This window comes from Anarhichas minor, unplaced genomic scaffold, assembly GCF_050575085.1.
Source record: "Anarhichas minor isolate MPS153535 unplaced genomic scaffold, ASM5057508v1 ptg000025l, whole genome shotgun sequence".
Taxonomy (NCBI): domain Eukaryota; kingdom Metazoa; phylum Chordata; class Actinopteri; order Perciformes; family Anarhichadidae; genus Anarhichas; species Anarhichas minor.
This window is the reverse complement of record NW_027466471.1, coordinates 13,343,165-13,360,102: the sequence shown is the minus strand read 5'-3', so window position 1 is coordinate 13,360,102 and position 16,938 is coordinate 13,343,165. Positions and strand designations below refer to the sequence as shown.

General features: G+C 42.4%; 1 protein-coding gene across 1 annotated transcript; it reads left to right on the top strand.

Moving 5' to 3' along the window:
- The first annotated feature begins 1,147 nt into the window (after positions 1-1,147).
- Positions 1,148-16,530, top strand: tmem161b (transmembrane protein 161B). The gene is made up of 12 exons (XM_076099243.1): positions 1,148-1,355; positions 5,527-5,630; positions 6,635-6,715; positions 8,099-8,196; positions 8,304-8,460; positions 9,760-9,911; positions 10,007-10,067; positions 10,180-10,320; positions 11,421-11,534; positions 12,475-12,649; positions 13,575-13,671; positions 13,763-16,530. The coding sequence occupies exons 1-12, from the start codon at positions 1,353-1,355 to the stop codon at positions 14,059-14,061; spliced, it is 1,482 nt and encodes a 493-aa protein (XP_075955358.1). The 5' UTR covers positions 1,148-1,352; the 3' UTR covers positions 14,062-16,530.
- The last annotated feature ends 408 nt before the right edge of the window (positions 16,531-16,938 follow it).

Here is a 16,938-nt window from a genome sequence, read left to right as displayed (position 1 = left end):
TGTCTAATTGTACTTAAAACTCGAGCAGAACCTCACTTCTCATCCTTCACTTTTCATGCAAATGCCATAGAATGTGTTTTGCAAAACAAATCTAGTAATTCCTTTAGGAGTACAACATAAAATCACAGATATAGTGATGAAAAACTATATTGTATCACAAAATGGTAACAATCAAGAAAACTGCCAGGACCCTGAAATTATACTTGGTGCTGAGGTAGAGCTGCTTATTCTAATGTATACTGGGTTTTCACCTCCCACTCACAGAAAGGGAAGCTCTTTTGGCTCTTTATCATTACATGAAACCGTCATTGTTCATCAGAACAGTGTAACCTTTGTGCATTATTAGGATTTCATGTTAAATGTCAGTAAAATAAAAGTCCCTTAATCATTGAGAGCTCATACAATAACTGCCATGCATTGTGGTCATGCATGTTAAAATGCAATCACTAAAAAAGCAACCTCTTTGTCGTTTGTGATGGTTTTATGTGGACATTAGTCTTAAGATACATGGGATGCATGACTCCTTCTGACAGGTTTCAATTGGTTAGTTAGGACTACATTGTTGTAGCCCGTCTTTTGTAATTATTAGTTGATATGCCTTTCAGCTCAGTTATTGACTTTATAGTACTCAACAACTTGAGTAGCAAAGACTGTGAGGGTCAAGCCTCCCTTAACAGTCACCTTGATTAAGGGTAGAAACAGCCCACAGTGCTTGATTAATTAACCAGTTGATACAGCCGCAAAGTACGATGCATGCTGTCAATAATCACATCCAGAGAGGCAGATCTACAAAAGGAGAAACTGGGAGACTGTTATTTGCCAAGTCGTCGGAGTGACCACTGTCCACTGCCAGTCATGTGTAGTGGTGTATCTTTTCTCTCTTCCGGTTGCGGCGGTCAAGGTCCCAATGCTTATAGTGGTCTTGTTTAATCCTATAAAAAAATACAACGTCTGTAAAATTATTAAATCAAATTAAGAATTACAGGACATACAAGTACGTGCAATGTATTCATAATCAGAGTTTTTTTTAATATATTTGTGAGAATGCGAATAATTTAATCCTCGTATTGTACTCTTTGTTTACAGGCATATCTGAAGACACCTTCTTACCGGGAGTTTGAGCGTGACCTCTACTGCAGTTGAAAATACTCGGTAACTGAGGTTGAATCCATTGATTTTTTGACGATGTAACCCATCTCCGCAAGAATAAGGTTGACACTTTGAATAAGAAACCCCTTCATTTTGTGCATAACCATCGCAAGAAAGGCTTATGTGCTCCTCGCCGCTTGATTTCCGACTCGGGGTGCTCAGTGTTGTTGGGGTAAAGTCCGTTTCAACTGCACTGCATCAACATGGTGAGTATGACAGCACCTGGACCTAACGGTTTCTCACATTCCTCGCACTTCATTGATATATGATTAGTCGCTGACATCAATTTTCATGCCGAAATTACGGTAACGTTGCTTAGCAATTGATGTTTCAGCCAATTTGTTATCGCGAGTGCAGTGTGACGTTAGCTTAGCTTGCTAGCCAGAGCAGGTACTTGTAGCCGGCTAACCAGTGTAACGCTAGCTCTTTAGCTAATGTTAGTCTAGTGATGTTAATGGTGCATAACGGTTACTGTTTTAGATCCGTTCACTGGGTTCACTCGCATACAGTGTGTTGGGGTAACTTTGCTGACATTAGAGTTTCAGGGTAACGTTAGATGTTGAAAATGAGTTTAGTGCACCAGCATGCAGTTAGCTTAACGTAGCTGGCAGCAGGATACCTTTGGGAGAAGTCATGGTGTGCTCACCTTCACTTCAAGGGTTTCATGAAACCTGTCTGGAAAATGTTTGCATTGTGAACTTACTGAGTGAAATTGATAGTTAATTAATTACAGCACTGTGTGTATGTCTCCTTCCCTTGTTTAAGGCTGGGCAAATAATTGGCACTTATGATTGATTGTATTCATCCATGCCAGTGTGCATAATAATGCCAATAATCTTCACATTTCCTCCAAAACACAGTTTGTGTCTTGAATCTCAACACACCCAGTACTAAATCTGACAATATTAACAGTAAGATGGGATGCTAGTTAACAATTTGGGGAACTCAATTATTATTTGTATGACTATTTACTAGGTGAGTGACTTTTCTTCCTATCATGCAATCATAATGTCCACATTCTGCTGAATCTCTCTGTTACAGCAGCTTGGACACAAATTTCAGGCAGGTCATCTTTAAAACAAGCAGTTAACAATCTGAGTTAACGTTCTCCAGCTTATTGTAGCACCAGTGTATACAAAACTAGTGGAAGGGGTGACAAAAAAACAACCTTAAGTTACACTATATCGCAGACATGACAAACATCCAGGATGTCATCTAGTTTCTGACTACAATACAAAGCGTCAGTCATACTATGCAGTTATACGCCAGGTTAATAATATAGATGTAATATAAATGAATAAAACCTTAAATTCTGTAACCAAACAATTATTTGTAATTTGTGTTTCTTTACAAAGTTTACATCATTTTAATCTTTAGTGTTAATGTGTCCACTCTCTGTTCCTGGTGTACAACATACCAGTAGTGCAGCTGTTATGTTCTTCACAGATCCCTCAAAAAGGAATCACTGTTTTTTTTTTGTTCATCGGTTCTCTCCCTATTGTTTTTTGGACCTTTTCACTGATTCCCACCACAGATCCATTAGCCCTTCAGCATTAAATTCTTGGATTAGCTTGTCTCCTCTCACATACAGCTGAAGAGACTGGGGTGCATGTTTTGCGGTTTGCTGTCCCTATTTTTCACATGTTAAAAAGTGGTTGCCATCAGTGGCACCACCTTTTAACAAAGGCCAATAATTGGTTGCCAATTTCTCAAAATAGTTGCCAATGGCAATCTGGCAACCCTTACCGTCGTTCCCTAGCCCATTCCGATACACAGTATGTCCCGTCTCTAACCACAGCTGCAATAGTTCTATTACAAAATGTTGTCTAATATTTCCACCACTCAGTAGTTGGAAAAAAGTTTCAAAGGATTAAATACACCCAACAAAAGTCGAGATGAATGACACTGGGGAAGCATCGGTCAATGAGAGGTTTCACTGCTTCAAAGTTAGTTTCATGGGCAAAGTAGGAGTGAGGCGTTTGAGCTCTTAAAGATGGTGGTTATCACTGCAGCGCCGACTCTCTACCCCCTGCAGATTTCATTTGGTTTTTGTGTGGAGGGGGTCAAACGGACTTGGAAAGATAAGAGAGTCCATGCTGGCTCAATTTCCCCTCGGCCTGAGATCTTTGCAGGGCTCCCACAGAGAATGGTCAACATCCACCAAACTTAAGACCGTCTGCTTTTGACCTATATATCGTGACCATTACTCGCCCGGTGGATGTCTTGAGTCAGAGGTTGTGTTTGGTCACGCATCACATCTTACCAAGTATAATTGCCAAATTAATGTCACCCACTCTCCCCTCTGTGACTCCAGAAGAGGTCTGGATTTTAGCTTTTGGAGCTAACCCCATGCTGAGTGTCACTGGGGGTCCCATGACCAATCCCAAATGTAGGTCTAGTGTACGGGTCATCATCTGTCCTGCCTCGGTGTCATTCACTTCCTGAACCTAAAGCAGTCTGACAGAGGTTCAACCGTCTCTCAGAAATATAATTACTAGTATTGTGTGCAGAGTTGTTAACTATGATGAAAGTTCGACTGATGCTATCAGCAGGATCTATGTGAGATTAGGTTAGCATGTCAATTGCAGTGAAGCCCAAAACCAGATTTCTTGTAAAATATTCAAATAAAGGATTGTTTATGTAGAAATTCAGACATGCGTGGTCCATTTTTAGACAAGGCTGTTATAAGAATGAGCTGAAATCACAAGTAAAGATGCTGAAGGCTTTACTAACAAAACAGGGGTGATGGTGCAAAAATCAATTCAAGTGGAAGATTAGCAAACCTGAGAATGCTCAGCTGGGGCATTGTATTCAGGAGAGGCTCAGTTAAAAAATAACGACACAGACACTATGAACATGAACGGTATCCTTCATGCTTCCCAGGACAGGCCAAGCACCCGCTAGATGAGGGTCTGACCCAGAGGGCACATTTTAAGAATCTGCATGTTAGCAGAGTCTGTATTGTACTGTTTTTTTAAGAGTTTGAGTCCTGAATTAGTTTCCTATTCTATACCAAATGTTCAACTATTCTTAAGTTGCCACCAAAGCAAACATTAGGCTAAGTGAAATTATCATTTTAAATGAGCCGTTCATGGTGAATGTAGGCTCTATTGAGCAGAGTCGGGGGGGAGGTTTTGTTTAGCCAAATATATTGATGTGTAAACATCATGTTGACAAAACAGAGAAGGCTGCAGGACTCATTGCTTTTATATTCAGGTGATGAGTTTGCAAGAGTAGATTAACGTGTACGTGCCCAGGTGCTATAGCAGATATAAAGACCTGAGACTGACGGGGAAAAAAAGGAAATATTTAATTGGGGAAAAGTTAGCTAATTGGTTCTCTTTGCTCAAGTGTCTGCAGGCACAGATATCAATGATTCCTAATGATTGCTAAAAGGATAAACGTACTCGCAGACCTTACCTACAGTGAAAGGATGAAAGCGCAGCATGGTGGAAATGATTCTGGCCTCTTAAGCCTAAGTGAATATTGATCTCAGTGTGCCGGGTTGATATTGAGCTCGTCATGTTGCTAAATCTTTGGGTCCCTACCGCAGCAGCGCTGGCTGTTCATTCTCCTGTCACATTGTGACAGATGTTGCAGACAGAGTGTAGTTTAGTGAACATTGTGTTTACACCACTGCATTTACTCAAATTACAGTAGTTGGTTAGTTAACGATTTAAATCCCTTATTATCAAAATTCGGGTGTTAAAAAGTGTTGTATTACATATGTTATCTATGTAAATGTGGCAATATATTAATATATGTATATGAAAATAAGTGATTTGAGGAATCTAACGAGGCTTAGTTCATGTTTTTGGTTTGACTGAACAATAACACAGAGTGCACTCTCTGTTTACAGTAAAGTTAAGGTCATTCTGTGTCGCAGCGCTAGCTCTTAATCAAGATTATGGAGCCTAATCTTTCAACAACTTTCCCTCCCACAGTGTTTTTAAAGAAACATGCTGTGGTCTTTCATCTAGAACAATCTAGTTCAGGCTGCATTATTCATCAAGCACCAAACACAGAAGACAGAGCCATGCAGTCTTTATCATCTTTGGACTATGCACGCGTTGAGCACATTTTATGTCAATGCACAAATAGATTTGTGGACCTGATAGTCAAGCTATAGGAAAGATCAAAGGTCATGGTTACTGAGAGTATTACTACATCCTTCTCTGAGGACAATCACAATACCAACAACACAACCAACCAAGTCTATTTACAATGAGACGATTGAGACACTTTCTATGGGACTTTTGGTCGTGCTTCAAGTCCTCATAAAGCTGTACTTCATATGTGTAACTGCTTTATGGCATGTGTAATTCATATTTCGATGTGATCTTAACCCCCCCGTCCCCCCGTCCTTTTTTTCCACAGGGTGTGATTGGTGTGCAGCTGGTGGTTACCATGGTAATGGCCAGTGTAATTCAGAAAATCATACCTCATTATTCCTTCGCGAGATGGCTACTGTGCAGTGGCAGGTGAGGAAGAGTCCCGTACACGTTGTTCTGAGTGATACCGTTTTCTCGGTTGTCTTGTGAGAAGTTAATTTGAAAAAGAGTTCAGAACAATGAGGATCTAAACGTGAACTCAAAGAGAAGTAATCGTTAAATCATTCTGCAAAGACCAAAGGGCATCAACATATAGGATGACCGGAGAGGACGGTGAACAAAGTTCCCTCATTTTTTTCCTCAAATCTTTTTAGAAAACAACTTCTTGGAACACATTTGATAATTAATCATTTTTTCTTTTCAGGCCACTGTTTGAAACATTTTTGTTGAAACTTTTGCCCGAAGCAGAAAGCCTAGAGTGTCCCTCCAGAATATTTAGTAATTCATTTCCATGTACATAAATGGATGTACAAGGGGACAACGAGCTGTGCTCCTTCTGTCCTCCTCTAGCATGCAGAGTGCTTCTTAGGATGCTCTGACTAGAGGGTTCCTAAAGTTAAGGAGTGTGTCGACACGTTCCAATGGATGCTCTGAAATTAGCTCCTATTTCCAGCCAGACGACCTTGCCGTTGTAAAGCCTCTCACAAGTGCTTTTTTTAGATGTGTATCAGAGTCGCTGATATTAAGTAAAGCTCTGAGAAACGTCTTGTTTATTGTCTGTGTTGTGTGGGAGTTAATTAGCTGTTACAAATGTAGACTTTGGGTCATGTTATGTTCATATGTTCGTCTTTTGCCTGTTAAAGACTCAACGTGACTGAAAAGCACATTTTCAATGATGTTTAAGTAAGTGAAGTGCACGGACAAATGTATACAAACATATCTGTTACGTTAAAATCACTTCTACCTGCTATTTCCATACTTCAGAATCAATATGATTTATATTGTAATTATTGCATAGTAGGACAACAAATCTAGGGTGGGTGTGTGTGTGTTTTCTCTTTGAAAAATGTGCTTTATAGTGTCCTCTTTTCAGTCTTTCCGTCTGTCCACGTCCCAGCCTGAATCCACATCTCTCTCCTTCTCTTTGTTCACAGTCTGCGGTGGTATCAGCACCCTACGGAAGATGAGTTGAGGAGCTTAGCTGGGAAACAAAAAGGACAGAAGAAGAAAGACAGGTAGGTGTGTGTGTGTGTGGGGGGGGGCAATGAAGACGGGCTATTGTTTTTGAGTTGGGGAAATGCATGCAGTGGCACACAGAAGGTACAAAAGGCACCCCTTTCATCAGAGAGGAGAGAGAAGATGAGAAGCAGCCTTTTGAGATGGATGGAGAGCACAGGCATGTCGGCAAACAGATGACGCTGATGTGTTTATGTGGCTCATTTAAGGCCCGTTTGATGTGAGGAGGCAGACGTCTGTTTTTGTTGTTTTGGCTCTTCGTCGAGGCTCAGAGCAACCGGGCTTAGAAGTGTCCCCGTCTGGTGGATGTGAGGAAAGTTGGTCCTGTTTTTGGAGCCATTACTATCGGGCTATTTTTGGGGATGACACTTTAAAAGGATTGCATCTTCTCCAAAGTCAACGTTTCCTCCAAACAGTGTTATGTCTTCAAAGTGGTCCGATGTCAAGCTTTGATTCTGGAAGATGAGTTTCCATCAAGACTACTTTGCAATTCAAAAAACACTACTATTAGATTTGTAAGGCTGCAGGTGGAAGTTGAACCATATGTTGAACATGTGAATTAAGTGCCGTTTCTTTTGTACTCTCCTTTTTTTTTTAAAGTGTGAATTTAAATTCAAGCCTCAACAGAAAGTTAATCCTCACTGTTCCTCGCTGTGTCCAGCTTCTAGCCTAGCGGTGTTGTGGCGCAGTCCTTTCTCTGACCCTGTATGAGGCGGGTCAAGGCGCTCTAGCGCCACATGTTCAGTAATCCCTTAAAGAAAAAGATGGACCACTGTCCCTTTGCCAGCTCGTGCCATGCAGCTCCGTTCCCTTTGTTAACCGGCTGACTCCCACAGTCGGGGGGGTGATGCTGAGCCCCCTTTCTTCTTCCTGTCAGGTGCCTCACAGATGAAACCTGTCCAGGGCATGTTTGGGCCGAGAGTCTTACAGTGGCATTGTCCTGTGAGTCCAGCGCGCACACGGGGCTGAACAAACAAAGCACAGAACTGAGGAGGCCCAGCAGACAGCTAGAGCTAAAGAACAGCTCTCCATTTGCCTGCTGTTAGCGATTTAGCGCTGCTTGCTGTGTGTATTGCAGCCCCCCCCCCCCCCCCCCCCACACACACTCCCCCCTGGTCATGGAAGAGTCCAGTTATATCAATACTAATAAAAAGTAACTCTGCCAACTATTAACATTGGATGCCAGAGCTGCATTGAGTGCAGAATAGGTGGAACCTCTTGTCAATTGTAAAAAAGGCAAGATGAGACAAAAAGTGCCCCAACTTACTGTAATTATGTATTAAATAATGTGTATTTCTTCACAGGGTAAAAATTCAGTTTGCTTGCATTTTGGAGTTGCTTGTTTCTGCTCTCCTGACCCTCGTTGTTTTGCATATCTCTAGGAAGTACAACGGTCACATAGACAATAAGCCTCTAACCGTGCCCAAGGACATAGATCTGCAACTGGAGACGAAATGCATCGCAGAAGTCGACACATTAGGTATGAATGTCTAATGAATATAGTTTAAACATTACTTTTCAATCACACATAACTTTTGCATGAACGTTGCTGTGTATATTATTAAAATCTACTCTCTATGCCCCCAGCATTGCACTACTTCCCAGAGTTCCAGTGGCTGGTGGATTTCACCGTAGCGGCGACTGTGGTCTATCTGATAACCGAGCTCTACTACAGCGTGGCTCAGCCCTCGGGAGAGATGAACATCAGTGTGGTCTGGAGCCTGCTAGTACTCGCTTTTGTCCTGTATCCTTCCATCAGTTACTCTTTACATCCTGGTCAGCCTTTGTTTAAAATCAGAATCCTAACTCTCATCACTGTGTTGGTGTAAACTGTGGAGCATATCTACGCTGTACATTTGTGTCGGTGGGTTGGCAACATTTAAGGTTTCAGCTGAACAAATGTATTTTCGATGGACTCTTCTCTGCACATCATTATTTTTCACTTTACATTCTTCACCGCCGTCCAATATATATATATGTCACAACTCAACATCTCTTCGTCTATAAGAGAGCAAATTATTCCAGCTTGATTGTGTGGATGCAGCAGTGGCGGAGAGAGACTATAAAATGACTGCTCGAGCTCCTCAGGGCTTTACTGCCGGCACCTTTATCCTCCACAGCTACCTGATGGTTTGCTGCACTGAATGCTGGTTAAATGATATGCATTATCCTTGCCACCAACCATAGGGATCAATCTTTCCGGTGCTCGCGGTCGGCTGACCGTGGTCAGATGGTGTGTCATTTCCTGCCTACGTCGGGGGGATTTGGAGGCCCCGTTTTCGCAGCTCAACAGCCCGATATTGCTCGGGGAAAAGGACAGACGGATGAAATAGCACGATGAAGATGAGGGAATCTGTTCGCTCAATATAAGTGTTAATGGGACGCTTGATTTCAGTTTTCCTGTTTCAGCTCTGGTGATATGTATAAGGCACTCTGCTGCCTTAACCTTCACTGATTACCCCGGAGCAGCGTGCTCTTCGGGTATCTGCATCTAATGGCTTATCCCCCCCTTGTTTACGGAAATGTATAAATGTTACTTCATATCCTCATCTTTTGGCCAATGTTTATATTTATTGTGGCCCACCACATGATGGCTCAAACACCTCTTTTCAACCTCGTGCTGGCTTGAACTTGTCTTGTGAGTGTTTATACAGCTGTCTTCACAGTGCTGAATAGACGGAGTTAGGGGCTGGGAAGAAAGAGAAGACTTCGCTGAATTGAATACCATTCTTGAAATGGAATAAAAGGGAGTGAAAAATTGGCATTCTGTCACCTGAAACTGAAACTTTCATCTCCACGGCAAACAAAGTTGGCGTTCGAATCACGCTCTGTCCTTACAGCTTTGACGGGGGGGCAGAGTAACATATTATTACGTCCTCGATGGCACGTATTGGAGCCAGAGACCCTCACATTCTGTTTGTGTGACATTTAGGGGTTGAGGGTTTACACGGCCTGCAAGAACGCACAAACTCGGTGTACTTGTGTAAAGACATATTTCTGTTTACCTGTCTGGAGATGTCTTTCCTTGACTCTGTCCCCACAGTAAGACCCTTTTCTCGCTGACGGCCCACTACTTCAAGCTGGAGGAAGGAGGCGAGCGTTCGCTCTGCATTACTTTTGCTTTCTTCTTCTTTGTCAAAGCCATGGCCATTCTCATTGTCACTGAAAACTACCTGGAGTTTGGTCTGGAGACGGGTGAGTGCTCCACTGTGTTAATACTTTTGGCCCCAGTGAGTGAGTGAGTGAGTGAGTCTGTCTGAAAGATTTCTTCACTTTTTTTGTTTTTTTAGGTTTTGCAAACTTCTCTGACAGTGCTTTACAGTTTCTGGAGCACCAGGGCTTAGAGTCCCAGTAAGTACAAAATCTGTATTCTCATAACAATATGCAAACTATTTTTGCTTTCATGAATTCTTTATGACTCATGCATCTACAGGGGTATCTCACTCTGGTTTCTCTTTCACAGGGGTCCCATATCTAAACTCACCTTCAAGCTGATCCTGGCCCTGCTTTGCTCCCTGATTGGAGCGTTTCTAACTTTCCCTGGTCTACGATTGGCCCAGATGCACCTAGATGCTCTCAATCTGACCACAGGCAAATTTACACAGTGAGTCCACTCCAGTAGTTGTCTTCACGCGTGTGTTTTTTCCATTGAAAACATTTTATGTTATCCTTAATAATAAGGATGTAGACAGTTAAGAAACTCTTTGTTGAAATGCAACCTTTATGATTAGCTCCTGGTCAGGAAAAACAGTGATGTGCTTTGTTTTTCTGCTTTTGCTTCTATGTTTTACAGCTGCTCTTGTGGCACTATTTCTAGGCTCAGCCCTCAGTGTGTTTAACCTCACTCATTTTCAGTGGTATTTTAGGTTAAGAAAAACCCCATACAACTTGCTTTTCAGCTCACATAAATGAAGAACAGTTCATTGGAATATACATGTCTAGAATGATAAAACGTCAGGATAGTCTGCTATATCTTTGATTTTAGTCTTAAGTAATACACAAGGTGTTCAAACTGTACCCACGTACCGAACTGTCCTTTCTTGGAGTACCAAGAAGCCGAATATCGTGCAGCTGTACTTGTCTCCTCCTATTCAGAGTGTGTCAGATACGAGAGAGAGCACCCTGTGAGTCAGATGAAGGCTTCCTCAGTTGGGCCAGGTTCCTATTTCAGAACCGACTGGGTGGCGTGTCTATGACCACGATAGGGGTGCAGAGCAGGGAGCACGTCGCATCTAGATAATCCACTTTGGCATAGCAGACTCTCCAAAATGGCCTCCTCTTCCATTCCCCCCTCTTAACTGTCCTGAGCTTACACCCTCAGACACTGTCACTAGCAGAGATTATCTCCAAGCCCTCCGAAATCTGTGCCGTGGTTATCTTCTCACCCCTCTCATGGATAGCATGGACCTTATTTCTCATTATGTTAACTTCAAATTGAGGTTTAAAAGCAAAGACTTCAGTGAGCTAGTCCGTCCCCCGTCCCCCCCCCACTTATCCTTAGCAAGTATGTTTATATTTATCAATCACTCTTTGGGTTTCCTTCCGTGGTCAGATATCTTCGTGATTATCAGAGGTCTTATGGGACACTGACTGTAACTGTACAGTCAGTGTCCCATAAGACCTCTGATAGTCAGTGGTTTTCAGTGTTTAGCATCATCATTGGTTTAACTGGGCATCTTCTCCCTCACCTCCCTTTTTCTCTAGGACTCTGCTTCATATCAACTTCCTGTCCCCTCTTATCATGGTCCTGCTGTGGGTGAAGCCCCTTACCAAGGACTACATAATGAACCCCACTCTGGAAAAGGAGAGTGTGCCTTTGTAAGTAATTACAGTTTGAACTGGTTCCAACAATCCGTTTAAATGTCTGGTCCAGATATACATGCCACAGCAGCTGATGTTGTCATTCTGGCACATAACTTGTACTCGCTGCATTTGATTTGCGCTCAAAGGCGAACTCATTCGCGGATACGATAATTTACCTTCTTGTTGTTGAGTTCACTGTAACTATTTGTAAACTTTCAAGTAACTAAATTACTTTAATGCTTCTTGAGGCTTTATAGCTCATGTATGAGATTGCCGAAACATTTCTTTTGCAAACTAAACTGTGCTGAAGGTGAACCGTTGTTTGAGCCGTACTTGGTAGGCAAGCCAGTGGGACTCCCTTGATATCTAGCGAGCTAATTACCTCCCATTCAAACAAGAGGGACGGGACAACCTCGGCACGCTGGCAAAATACAAGTAATTGTGGCTTTTGTGCTGGAAACAATGTAAACAATGCAATGGCAGTTATGAAAATGGAATTGTTCAACGAGATAAGGAATGTATTCAGCTCGTAGATGAAGTGACAAAACACACGTTGTCTACGTGGGTTCAAATTGGACTGTAAACAAATTACCTCAGGGAAAGCTCTGTAGTGTGTCTCTAACCGCTGTCATTTGTTGGCTAGCTATTCATTCTAAGACGGCCTCTTTCATTTGTTGCGAGTTTGAATTCTGTCATGTGTCAACCTAAAAATGACTGATTCCATCAAGGTCCACCATGATGAAGCCCCTTTTCACCTTCTCTCCCTCTCATTTTCCCCCTCTTTTACTGTCTGTTGTGAGTTGTCTATGACTCCTTTGCTCTCGTTCCCTGTTATAGTTTCTGCATACGATCCACATGATGGAGCAGAAACGTGATGTGTTGAGGTCTCAACCCGTCGTCACGCCTTCATCACGTGTCCTCTCTTGCTCACTCCCTGTCTTTCTATTTATACAAGGATGACCGAGGACACGTTTGATACGTTGCGGTTGTGGGTCATCATACTGATGTGTATGCTCCGGCTCGCTATGATGAGACATCATCTTCAGGCCTACCTCAACCTGGCCCAGAAGGGCGTGGACCAGATGAAGAAGGAGGCGGGACGGATAAGTACCGTCGACCTGCAGAAAATGGTGATTAAGATAAAAGACGTGATGATCCTTAATATATCCGTCTGCAATTCTGCGTCAATTTAGAAATGCGAAACGATGACTTTATCCCATTAAACACATGCTGTTGGAGAGGATTAAGAGACAGAGCAATGTTATGATGCGTAGTTATCGCCTGCATGAAGCCACCCTGCTGGTTCTGCAGACATTTAGGAGTGAGGCAATTTCCCTTTTATTAAATGCAAATCCAGACACATAGGACCCTGTCCTGTGAAATAAGGAACAGAGCACAAAACTCAGTCATCTGCCCACTGGACATTCGATATGCAGGAGGCATGCAGCCCACCTGTGGTGCACTTGGAATTGGATACATTATCAGTGAAAGTGTTGTGGCGAAACACATCAGCTCCTAAGCTGACCCACCAGATGGTTTGTGACACAGAGCCATCTGAGAAGCCGTCACTGGAAACTGTTTGGAGAAGGGCCGGCGCTTTCAACGAATATGTGGCAGATGATTGTACGAACCATCTGTCAATCAAACACTTACCAAAGCCTGTCGGCATCGAGAAACGCCATCGGTGCCATGCTTTGCTTTTCTTTCAATGAATGAATACTCTCCACGTTCAGATATTATTAGACATTTATGTCATATTTAAAATATATGGCGCAACAAAGTGTGCTTTTTAGTTTAGTTGAAAAACAGACCGATTGTGAGAGGAAATGTCTGGCAAAGTTCATAGTCATTTAAAATTCCCTTTGTTCTATAAGATATAACATTATTAATATGGATATTGGCCAGTAGAGCCGTGTTCTGCTGTATTCCTATAGTCGCTGATTGAAGAGAAACAGAAAGCAGCTGTGTGTGGTGTTAAAGCTCCATGTCTTGCACGATACACAGTTTGTGTAAAGTGATATAGTAAAATAATTCTTCCTCTCTAATCTCACGCAGGTTGCACATATTTTTTACTACTTGTGTGTAATCGCACTACAGTATGTGGCACCACTGGTGATGCTGCTGCACTCGACTTTGCTGCTAAAAACCTTAGGTGAGTCCTGCACTGCTCGAGAGTCTTCCAGTGTATCGCTTTGCCTTCCATAAATTCAACACGTCGTCACCCGTTGTCTCGTTTCTTACAGGTGGACACTCCTGGTGGGTCTACCCCGAAGAAGAAGACCTGCCTTGCGTCTATGACATTAACTCTGACTATGTGACGGGGGCGGCACCAATAGCAGCCCCAACACCAGCTTCAGTGGTAGAAACGGGAGCCCGGGCGTCAGTCGCCCAGCTGTCGATGGCTCTGGGAGGCCTGCGGACTGTCTTCAGCCCTTTGCTTTTCCGGGGCCTCTTCTCCTTCTTTACTTGGTGGATTGCTGCCTGCCTCTTCTCCACCTCCCTCTTTGGCCTCTTCTACCATCAGTATCTCATGGCGGCATAGCATCGCCAACCCAGCAGTGGGCCGCTGTGCGTTCAGCCAGATCAGAAAGTACTGAGTGCAGGTAACGGAGGCCTAATGATGACTCTGCTCCTCAACTCCTCCTCCTGTCCCTTCCTTTCTCCCTCTGACCTCCTCAACGACGACTGACCGTGTCATCAGTGCTCCTGGTTCAGCTTCCAGTGCTTCCTCCACAGATGACCCTGTGAACTCTTGTCATTGTTTCTACTACGACCACGAGCTTTTTCATTTGAGAGCAAGATGTATAAACCTTGATAACTGACTAAAGTATTGGTTAGAACAATAATAACTGCTGTCAGTGGTGAATTGGCATAGTAATGAGAAATTGGTCCAGTTTGCTGTGTGAATTTTGAATATTGTGAGGTTAACAATTATAATTTTTTTATCTCAGATGCTGATTACTATTAATTTTACGGGTTTAATGGCAGTTGTGCTCAAATCCACCAATGTCGGGATATTAATTAATGCTCTTTGAATTTAACTCATCAACATCTTCAGAAGCATGCGGCCTCTTGCAGCTTCATGGATGTCGGTCAGATCACATTTCAGAAGCTCTTCTATGTTCTGTGGCTTCTTTAAACTTGTATTGTCAGTAATAAATGACATCACAGAACTCCAGGAAACACCTCTGGGTTACTCTGCGTGACTGGATACATGCTGTTAAGTCGGTCGTATTGGTCGGTAGGCCTACTTCTGACATAGGAGGTGAATACCATGTGTATACGCATTGTAAAGAAGCTACATTTAGGTCATTGCGTCTGGAGATGTTCATGGAGGTGAATGTGTGACTGCATATCAGCCTAAAATCACCTTGTGTTTTTCTAAGTTTTGGGGGAAACTAATAACTGCTGTACTTGTGCCCCGTGTCTGTCTTTTGATCAAAACTTTCACATATGTGTAAAATGTTACTACATTCCATTGCCTCAGACCACAAAGGACTTCTGAAATAGTCTTAAAATGTGGCGGCGAGGACCAGCACGTCTGTTAGTCGGAGCAGGAGGGAGGAAGTCTGTGGATACTCGGAGAATGGCTGTCAGCTAAACGGGGTCAGAGACTGGACGACAGAAGAAGAGAAAGAGGAGTTGTTCAACATCTCATTGACTTGAAGCGGATGTATTTTTAAATGTTAAATCTGCGTCGTAACCTCCCTGGGTTTAACTGAGCCATTTAAGAAGCTGTGAGAGTTTAAAGCTCTTTCTTTGAGCAGCAGAGGTGATTTAAAGGGAGGACAGCACTGAGGGCTTAGTGAAGGTGTGTGCTTGTGTCCGTGTGTCTGTCTGCATGTGTAGGATCTCTGCTGTGGGTCAGCTGTGATCTGAACGGGCATTTTGATCAAAAGGAGATGATTTCAACTACTGTGGATGAGCGACAGCCTTTATGTTCCGCTTTCCTTTTTCTAGCTTCTACCCATCCGTTGCTTTTGAACTCTTTTGAGAACCATTTCTTGTTTTGTTTTTTTAATCTCTTTCTGACGGATCAAATTTTGAATTTGCAAAAGTTCTGATTTTTAAAATGGTGCCAAGTGAGTCTGTTCCCCTGTCCCAATGACTAAAGACTGTGTTTGCTTGTGTTTGAAACTATAACCGTACTACTACTTTGCAGCCTTCTGTTTTCTGTAGATCCATCATAATAATTAGGGGATCACAAGCCCTGCTTCACAGCCAGACATAATCCATTAGTGTCTTTGCCTGCTGTAATTCTTTGGAGGGTAAACGTGTGCAGAAACGGCCAATATGATTGTCCAGTCCATTCAGGAATGTAGGTTACGTGGTGCCAGACTAATTACACATCACACAATCTTGTGGTACCGTGGTATTTCATTCTGTCGTTTTTGTGTCATAGAGCTGTAATTTATGAAATCCAGCTTCTGGGTTTGTACAAAACACATCAAGCAGCACCGTGTCACCCGTCTCAGCTTCTGTTTCAAATGATGGGGAATATGCACATAATGAATGTATCGATCCTGCCTGATTTCTAGATTGTTTTCAGGAAAATTATTTGTATGCTGACCAGATTTAACCCCCCCCCCCTCCATCCCCGGTACTTCCTGAACTCTTAACTATCTGTGAAATCTACCTTTCAAACTAAATCAAATTTGTCCGAATGACTACTTTCATTGATTGATCTTTGTTTTTGTATTTATTACACATGCCGAGGCGTGTGAACATTTCTAATTTTAACATCAAACACTTTATTTTGTTATTGGAGTGCATGATGGCTTAAATCAGTTTTTTTTAAATGTGTTTGACCAATCAGTTGCAGATGAACCTTTCTTCAATGGTCTGATCTGTTAAGAAGTAGCAGGGTTACTCTCAGAACTCAGAGGCCTGATGAGGCAATGCTTCTTTGTTTGTTACCACTGAAAGTGTTAAGTAACTTACACACATTGTTCTTTCATGTATTTATTTCTGCTTTAGATTGTGTCTTAAATAAATTATGTTCTTTACTATGTCCTCTTTTTTTATTGTATCTTCATGCTCTGGATCAGTGGCTCACTGGCTTCATATAATTACAGGAAGGTTCATTTACAGAGCTGCATTTGTATTCGCTGTGAACTATACTGGATGTGTCGGCATTTGTTTTTAGCGTCGAATGAACAGCTCATAATTGGGTCAGCTGACAGCCCGAAACAGTACATATATCAATATTCACTTTTGTGATTTTTATAAAGTACAAAAATGACAGTATTATAAGTTTGGTGATACTCTGGCTCATACAAGAGAATGACTAACGGCTTCAGAAGTGATGCCTCACCAAAGACTCTTAGCTAACTAGTTCACTGACTGTCTCTATTGTTAAATCTCATTCTCTCATTTCCTCCAAATCGATCCAACAGGATAAAAAGTCATTTGTTTTTTC

Bases quoted from the DNA above. Each gene is read 5' to 3' on its own strand.
- tmem161b (XM_076099243.1), top strand. The intron at 6,716-8,098 runs GTAGGTGTGTGT...GCATATCTCTAG, and splicing joins GGACAGAAGAAGAAAGACAG to GAAGTACAACGGTCACATAG. The intron at 10,068-10,179 runs GTAAGTACAAAA...TCTCTTTCACAG, and splicing joins CACCAGGGCTTAGAGTCCCA to GGGTCCCATATCTAAACTCA.